Genomic DNA, 9,676 nt, shown 5'->3' with positions numbered 1-9,676 from the left:
CTGGTGTGGGTCTCAGAGCCTACAAAGCCCAAGTTTTGTTACACATGTATAATACAAAATCCCATCAGTTAGGACCCCTTCACACTGGACCAACTTTCCAGCAAAGCCCACTGTCTCCATTGCTACATCTGTGTGGATATATTGCCCTACAGCTTTGTACATTGAGCTTATTAACAAAGCAAATATGACAATTCACAAAGGAAAAATATACCAGCCTTCACTAAATCTGTCATATGTGTTTTCCTTGGGACTTCCCTACAGTTTTTTTTTTAATTGACCCTTTTCACCTTGTTCCAGTTACTTTATAGACTGCTATGACTTCTGAGAATGCCTAATTTTAGCTGATGTTTAAACACAGTAGTTAGGTAACAAAGATGTAACGTGTCATTTTACACCTCAGCCTCTCATTCCCTCGCTATATAAAGGCAGAGCAGCTAACCCATATCATACTGAGAGGGGCTCAGCGTTGTGCAGGTATGAGATATTTCTCCATTTTCCATTACAATAGACCATGCATTGCTTATTGCTGAATAATCTAAATCTTTTTTTCCTATGTATTTATTTTTTTTTCCTTTTTATTCCTATTACTATTTCGGTAAATTTGAGTTCTGAGTTTCTAGTGGACCATGCATGTTATTATGATACTTTATTTCCAGGGAAGAAAATCATCGGCAAACAAAATGCAGTTTCCTATAACTTTGATCCTCTTTTGCATTATGGCATCTGTCTCCTACGGAGGTAAGTCAGTTATAGAGTGACAGTGTGTGTGTGTGTCTATCGGCACTATTGTACATTGTTCCCAAATATAAACATTTCTCTTTGCTATTTCCTACAGTATTTAGCTCTCAGCTAAGAGTTCAGAGATCAGCTGTGGATTGCCCACAAGATTCTGGTACAGGTTTTTATTTTCATATATTGTACACGCACGTGCACACATACACATTGTTGATATGTGTGTTAAAAAATTTTTTTTTATTAAATTGACAGCTATTGTAGCATACCTTTAAATATAGTTCTAAGTTGGGCATGCCTATGAATAGAGGGAGGATTGTCTACAGGTCACTATTTTGCTTAACACCACAATTTTATGAAATCGTATTAGTGGTTCAAATCTTTAGCTCTAAAGAACTTTAAAGAGGCTTATACCTAGGGCCTGATTTATGATTGCTTGAGCCCTTGGGTTTAAGCAATCATAACGGAAACCCCACGTGAGTTTGCTAACCCCCACTGGGTTTTGGCTTGAGAAAACCAATGCAATGTCCACAAATTTCCCAGAACGGGCTTTTGTAGAAAAAAAATACTTTGTCAGGCTGGTCCGAACCAACCACTGCTGCAGGACTCCCTATGGGAAGCAAAGTTTGGGAAGCAATGCCAATACAACAACTCCTATTTCACTTTAGTTTACATTTAAAATGTTCACTTTGTTTCATATACTGTATATTATTCCATGTTTGCATGGCTCGTACTCTATATTCAACACTGATAAGTATTATATCATACCTAAACCTGCTAAAAACATTACATTCGCTCAAAGAGCTATTCTTAGGGTTTTTTATTATAACTTTTATAAGATTTTGCAGATATTTTTGTTATTCTCCAGGAATTAACAGTTTTTCCTTGGCAAGAATTGCTGTGCCACAGCCTATAAGTTAATGAAATATTCCATGGAATTCGCCAGTGAAATATATCTTGCATATTGTTCTCACCCATAATATTTTGGGGCAGAAAAGGGAGGTAAACGGCTTTCCTCTATCACATCACAGCTTTCTGGATCAATTACTCACTTGAGCGGATACAAAGCACTTTGAGCAAATGTAACTCAATAATATTTTGTATAAGGTATATAAATAAATTTATATACTTTTTTGATAAGAGCTAAATGTATATGTTGCTGCTAACCAGACATAGCTTCCGCAAATCGATTAGCTTGTAACACACAACCTATAGGATGCATTGGGGCAGATGTATCGAAGTGTGAAATTCTATTAATTTCTATCAAACAAAAGGATTTATTTATTTGTTTATTAATTTCTATGGGATTTTTGGAAGCATATTTATTAATGGGTGAAAGTTAGAGCTCAACCTTTGATAAATACACCTCTAAAAATCCCGTAGAAACGAATAGAAAGTGGTGGAATGTTACCATGGTAACATTAACACATTATCACACTGTGATAAATCCGCCCCATTGTCTTGCACTTGTACTGCCCAGTGCCAGATATACTGTTTCTAATTTTTAATGCTTAAGAGTTTTTAAGGGGCAGTACACCCCTTGTTCAACATAAGTGCAATAGGGCTTAGGGCTTGTGCTGAACATACACGGTGACTATTGTTCCAATCATGAAAAAACCACTCGATTTTGTTATTAACATGGAAATATAAGTTACTCCATATTTTGTTATTGCGATTAGATTCCCAATACGCAGATATTTGCCCTGCATAATGCACTCCTATTTACAGCAAACAGTGAAGGGAAGTACCTTCAATTTTCCTGTTTGCCCGTTTTGTAATTAGAACAATTGGCAAAAAGTATTTCCAGCACAAACACTTTTCACTGAACTTTGGTTGAACAAGAGGATATACTGCTCCTTCAAGACTAGATTTTAACCTTAAATCCCACAACTTTGCAGATGATAAAGCAGAATGATGCCAGAGGTCCCATCTGGCAAGCCAGCCCCCCAAAAAGGAATGGTAAATTAGGGCACGCTTTCTTTTGGCTTTTAGGTCTTAGGGAAAAAACCTGTGGTATTCACCTCTTTAAGCTTCTATTAGACCTGCACCTGTTTTTAATGCTGACAACAAACCTCTAGCCAAAATACATAATGGTAACAGTATCATATGATCAAAATTGTATTTAAAAAGTAGTGATAAGCGAATCTGTCCCATTTTGCTGAAAAATACATGAAACTGCTTCAAAAATTCACAAAACTGCTGAAAAATTTGTGAAACGGCAAAAAATTGGCGACACGCAAGAGTAACTTTTTTGACTCAATTTTTTTTTATTCCAAATACATTAAATTCAAATTTTCTTGGTGAATTTTTTGCTGCAGCGAATTATTGCAGCAGTTTCGCAAAAAATTCACCAATGGTGGAATGTGGAATTTCACAGTGAATCCATACTTGGCAAAAAGATTCGCTCATAACTATTTAAAAGTAATAATATTAATATATTATTTTGCAAACTCCAACTGATACAGTCAAACTGATATTTTGTTGACTTTCTTTTCTTTGAAGCTGTTTGCCCCAAAATTACCTGTGACTCTAAAGCCTTGGGATTCTGTGTTGACAAACAGGAGCTCCTAAATTTGAAAGTTGACATTAACAGTGTTCACCTGATGGACAGAAGATGCCAAGGCAAAGTTGATAATGACAAAGTGTGCATAGACTGGGCCACAGGAGAGAATGTGTGCGGCACCTGGCTAGAAGTAAGTATGCTGTCAACAAGCCCAAAATCATTTCTCTAATGAAACTATGGGAAACAAGACCTTCCTGTTATACTTGACTTATGTTGCCACTTAGTTTAATGACTGCAACTGCCACTTAGGGGCAACTACATAAGCCTTTACCCAATTCATGGATGGGCAGAGATACAGAAATCATTACCCCTAAATGTAAATAGAAAGCAGGATAGGATAGAGTTAATTTGGAAACAAGATGCGGATTCTAACATCATAGCTTTCATAGTGATCAGCTGTTTTACTATGGCAGAACCAGCCAATGGCCCTTGTATATACAGTACTTTCTTTATGGGGTTATGTAGAATTTACTGGTCACCTGTTTAAAAGCAAACATCATATTGGTTTCTATGGGTTACTGCTACTGGGTAAAATTTAGTGCCTTTTAATTGTTATTATTAACATGTATTTATAAAGTGCCAACATATTCCGCAGCGCTGTACAATAAGTGGGTTTTATACATTCGACATACAGAGTAACATATAAAGCAACCAATAACTGATAAACAGGGTAAAGAGGACTTGGCAAAAAGAGCCTACAATCTATAAGGAGAAAAATTTAAGATCAGAATTAAGCATTTTAAGAAATGTAGCACAGGTTATTGCATTTAGCAGCATAATAAGGTTTTGTTAAACTAAATGAGAGTAAGCTTCTCTAAATAGATGTGTTTTTAGAGATCTTTTGAAGGCAGAGAGATTGGGAGAAAGTCTGACAGATTGTGGGAGCAAATTCCAGAGAAGGGGGGGCAGCCCTTGCAAAGTACACTTTAGCAGACACTCAGGCTCATTTACAAACCCAAGTATGAAAATGAACCTAAAAAAAGAATCCAGTCATAAAAGTTACCTGCGGCCCTATACACTATTTACATTTGCCAGTACTTGAGGGTAGAGTGCCACTGTATCTGCTCAGCCTGCTCTGATGAATAGTGCGCAAGCAGTGTAAGTATGCTCATTGATGCTAGGGAACCCTGAAATTACCATTAGTCTGGATGTGGGTCTGGACTAGGTTTGCGCCAATAGGAATTATTAATCACTGTCAGGTTAATGGTATGATAGTGCCATTTTGAATTTAAATTATTTAAGAATTGTGTTCATTGCAACTTGAAAGTGATTTTCCAAAAGGGTCATCAATGTGTCCATATTAGCGCATTGTGCAAAACTGCATCAGATACAACTTTTCGAGTGGTCTCCTTTACACTGGAAAAGATTTGTACTTTGCACCATGTGCCACATTTGTAAAGAGGCCTGAAGGTCTCTGAAGCTTATGATCCATTGTTACTTGCATAGAATGCTTTTATGGCATAGCCAGTACTTTAAAAAAGCAAGAATATGGCAAATGTTTGCTAAATTTGCCAGCATTTTGTCATGCTAGAAACCTGTAATTCTATTTCTTGATAGTCCCCTTACCCACTACATTCTGGGGATTACATCTCTATCTAAAACATGTTTTGGGAGTTTAGCATCAGTGGAAGTTGGGCTGCCAGTCACTTAAATACTGACAGCAGCCATGCTTCCACAATGGCAAAGGTTCCTTCCCTTGAAGTTTCTTCTTTTGTCTCAAAACTTTAGATTTCGCTGGTTTTGTCTGAAAATCTCAACTTTTTCGAATTGTTGCAGTGACAATTCATTAAAATTGGGATTTTCGCGGCAACAATTCGAAAAAGTCGTGTTTTTTACAACTTTTTTAGGAGCGGCTTTTCTTGGGACTTTTTTTTAGCAAAAAAGATGAATTCAGTCGAAAATGAAATTGAGAAAATTAGAAATTATGAAGTTTTAGTAAATCTGCCCCTATTTATTATTCTTCCCTAGAGTTCTGATATTTTATTTGTATACATGATTGTTGAGTTTATTTACTGTGCTCATACTATGCACAAGTAAGACAGAAACCTAAAATGCCTTGAGCAAACAGAAAAGAAATATTGAAATGGTTAACCTTTTTGTGTTTTTTTTCTTTCATGTAGCTAACCAATACACATGTCATATATAAAAATATTGTATTTTTGCCACCGGATCCCGCCTATGTCATCTATCGAGAGGAGTATCGTTACAATGTCTCCTGCTCATACCCTTTGGATCTGATCACATCCCTTAGCACGGTCTTGTACCCCATCATTGTGTATGTATTTATTTGCTACCAAAATTTGAATTAACTTGTTGCCTTCTGACTGTTGCTAATCTTTACTAGTCTCCGGTAACAAATCAATGACCTTGACATTTAGATATGACTTTGTTAACTGGAATAAGGGGTCTCATTCATTCAAAAACATTAGGATTCAAATGGGAGACATGGATTCCAGGGAATAGATTCTAAAATCATTGTGTTGTCATCATATCCAACATTTGCACTGTCCACACTGGGATGACTGGGGTGCAGATGTACAGCACCAGTGGCATCACTACTGGACCCCATAGAAAATTCAATTTAGGGCCCCAAGATATTGGAAAGTTGACTTTTTCTACTATGATATATTGATTTTACTCATTAAATAAGCCCTTACTGGGCCCTCTACACCTCCAGGCCTCCCTGAAACTGCAGGGTTTGCTTCCTCTGTAGTTACATCCTTGTGCCCCACTTATTACCCTGAGGCATGCCTCACTAACTCCAAGTTGGAGATGGATCTGACCATTCTGACCTGGCTTACTAACAGAAACTTCTGCAGTTCCTAACCACATCATTGTCTCTCACTGACCACTAACTACTCATTATATTGTAACTAAATATTTACAGGAGCTGTGTCCCCTGTAGGTTAAATATCTGCAGAGCAAGTAAGAGATTTCCTGTGTGACAATTACCATACTTAAATACAGTGTAACTTTTTATGTTCCACTTTTGGAAAATATTTGTGCAAATATTTCTTGGATTGTAGAATATTATTACATTCAAATACAAGAAATGCTCTTGTATTTGAATGTTATACATAAAGGCATATTGTTGGACATTAGAGCTCTAAATATAATTTAGCTGAACATATGGATAGACATGGAATATCATCAAGTTTAGCAAGTAGTTAGGTACCTTAAAGGGGGATGTAAAGGCAAGAGACTCTCTCTTCCATCACTAAAAATAGATTTTATTTGGCCATTTTGTCTTCTCAGTCCAACAGGAGCCCATAGAGGCCAAATATACATGGTGCCTAAGAGTGATGTTGTGTTTGGGGTTTTAATAGAATCTCCTGACATAAGAGGATGGCAATACATTAAATACCTTTAAATATGTCATCTGAGCATAAGGTCAGAAACTTGACTATAATTCAGTTTAGTAGATGGCCAGACTCCTAAATATGACATATGTAGAGAACTGAATAATTCACATCTGAGCATAAGAATATTAAATCCAGCAGAGCATATTGCTGGGCACCTTAATAAGATCCATCTGAGAATACGGTTGCTGAATGCTGCTGAAAATGAATGCTAGATAATATTAGTATACTTTAATACTTTCTTTTTCTCAAATGTTTTAGTTTATTTAAATATGGTGAGCAATGCCATTTGATATTGGTTATAAATAAATCCTGTTTTCTATTGTTACAGAATCATCAGTATTCCTGTTGATGGGTATGGGGAATTCCAAGTGGGGATGGCTGTTTACAAAGATGCCTTCCAAACAGTTCACAATACTGATGTTGTTTTGTCAACACATGAAATGTTATATGTTGAAGTCTCTATTTACAATGACAATAATGATGAATTTAAGTTGGTAATGAAAAATTGTTATGCTACACCAAGAGACAATGCAAATGATTTTGTGAAATACTATATAATCAAGGATGGGTAAGTCATAAATAATGTCTTCCTACACTCTTAAGTTAGTACTATATAATCCAAGCACAGCATACGTATTCTCCCCCAATCTGGCACCAATCTAACCTGCTCATTTACGGGATTATTTATGTAGGGGGTTTTACCCTTCCTCCATACTTGACAGGTCACCTTACAATTTAATGGCCTCATGTACAGGGCCGGTCTGTGTAATAATTGTTGGGTGGGTTAGGAAGTCCCCATTGGTAGAGATATGCCATTTGGTTTCCTTCTTATTGTTATAAAGGGTAGGCGGATAATGATGTTATTTCTCTTAGGGGTATATTTATTATGCTGTGTCAAAAGTAGAGTGAAGCATTACCGGTGATGTTGCCTAGGGCAACCAATCAGCAATTAGATTTCAACAGTTCAACCAAAGCAAAGCATCTGATTGGCTGCAATGAGCAACATCACCGGTAATGTTTTACCTCAAACCTGGGGTAGGAGGGCCACAGCGAAGCAATAGCCTGTGGGTAATAGAGTATATCAGGTTAAGATAGGGAAGAAAAAACAAGAAATAGATAATGATAGGCTAGATGCGTAATCATTTTAGGAGCAAACATTAGTTAGGGCATTTTAGAAGAGGTCTCTCTAAAAATTATTAGTGATTCAAATTCTAGGTTTAGAGAACTGCCAGGAGGTCCACTAGCGTAGCAACACCCAAACTTAATAGGATTATTATACTAAAAACAAACCAGCCTCTATACCTGGCAAGTCCCATTTTTATTTTGTTAAATGTCATTAAATATATTAAACATTGATGGACTAGAAGGTATAGAAACTGGTTTGTTTTGAGTCTGTAGCTAATAGCTCTACCCAGTATTTACAATCTTAAAGAAATTGATGGTATATCTAAAGCTAATACATGTTGCATTTTAAAAAATATATAGATCTTTCAGCGCATTGCAAAAGATTTTATTTTCTTATTTTCTCTTATTTCTTTAATTATGTTAATGAATTTAACAATCTCCTTCGGTGCTGTACCCTTTCTCTGGAATTCCCCGGCTCACTCCACCAAACTCTAATTTCAAAGTTTTAGAATTACCCTGAAAACACTTTTCTGCTGCTGGATCTCAGTCTGTTACATCATTGTAAAGGTCCATCTAACTTATATCCTTACACTTTCTCTCTCTTGATTTTCCACTCCAATTCATATGTTATTGTTGCTAAAATCTGCTTTTCCAACTTCAATGGACATCCTTTTTCACAGATGCGCTAATACAAACGATAAGACCATCCGTATTCATAAAAATGGAGAATCAAGCAAAGGGCAATTTGAAGTACAAATGTTCAAGTTCATTGGGGATTACTCCAGAGTTTATTTACACTGTGAAGTGTATCTATGTCACAAAACCAAATCATGCAAGCCTGTAAGTAAAGATATAGTGTGCATTTATACATTAAAACAAATCAAAATGTCCTTCTATATGCAAAGGTGTATGCTTACTCGTTATCAACTATGTTGTTTTACAAAACTGAACCCTGGCTATTTTGCACCTCAGAAAAGGGGCAGAAAGGTTCTGTCTCTGGACCTCTGTAGCTCAGAGAGTATAAATAACCCTATACGTTCTTATGGCAGTGAATTATATTGTTATCAAATTTGCTTTATAAACCTATGAATGCACTAAAGGGCAGGAAAAAAACTGTGTAGGATGGGAGGATAATCATAACGACTAACACTGACCTACATTTCCTTTAGACCAATCTCTTCCTCTATCCAACTGGCCTCTTTATATGTGTATGTAGTGGTCAACTCTGGTCATGTTTTATGCACAGCCAGTTCCAAACGTGCTTCAAATAACCAGTGTTCTCTGACGAAAGTAGAATAGGCTTATCTTTAAGTAAAACATCAACAAAAATGAAATTTTTATACAGCAATAATTCACATCTATGTTGTTTTCCTTTAATAGGACTGCACTGGAACTAGGGCCCTCAATGAACTTCCAGAGGCGATTGGTTCTTTGAGGCTTGGACCCATAGACCGTTCAGGTAGAAATATGTTTAATTCATCTGCTTTATTAATAATGTACTTATAATATCATAAAGGATCATCAACTGTTAGAAACAAACTGCTTCATAGTTTAATAGTAGCATTTAAGATTACATGTTTAAAGGATTATGGGATGCAAAATGGTGCCCCTTAGGGTCAATGAACACATCACTTGCACCTTTAACAAGCTCTGAACCTTGTAGCGGGTAGCATACGGAAGCAAAGGAGCCACTTACTTAATGCTTGCCATAATATAAATGATAGGTCTCCTTAATGGCTTGTGGCCTCCAACTCTCTCTGCTTGTGCTCTCTGAATGATGTGTGAACTTTCAGGTTGGCCTACTATGCCCCCAGACTGCACTCTACTTCACTCTGGATTTTTTTTATCCTGCCCAAGGTGCATAGCACAGCCATTGCTGCCTAACAGAGCACTA

The 9,676-nt window shown here is 36.6% G+C and overlaps 1 protein-coding gene across 1 annotated transcript; it reads left to right on the top strand.

Annotated features, from left to right (window-relative positions):
* Window positions 1–388: 388 nt before the first annotated feature.
* Window positions 389–9,288, top strand: LOC116407813 (uromodulin-like). Its single transcript, XM_031893846.1, has 8 exons — window positions 389–474; window positions 657–738; window positions 836–892; window positions 3,235–3,425; window positions 5,416–5,570; window positions 6,986–7,225; window positions 8,463–8,622; window positions 9,163–9,288. The coding sequence occupies exons 2-8, from the start codon at window positions 681–683 to the stop codon at window positions 9,286–9,288; spliced, it is 987 nt and encodes a 328-aa protein (XP_031749706.1). The 5' UTR covers window positions 389–474; window positions 657–680.
* Window positions 9,289–9,676: the final 388 nt, after the last annotated feature.

The sequence above is a fragment of the Xenopus tropicalis genome, chromosome 9 (genome assembly GCF_000004195.4).
Source record: "Xenopus tropicalis strain Nigerian chromosome 9, UCB_Xtro_10.0, whole genome shotgun sequence".
Lineage (NCBI taxonomy): Eukaryota > Metazoa > Chordata > Amphibia > Anura > Pipidae > Xenopus > Xenopus tropicalis.
This window is presented reverse-complemented; position numbering and strand designations above follow the sequence as displayed.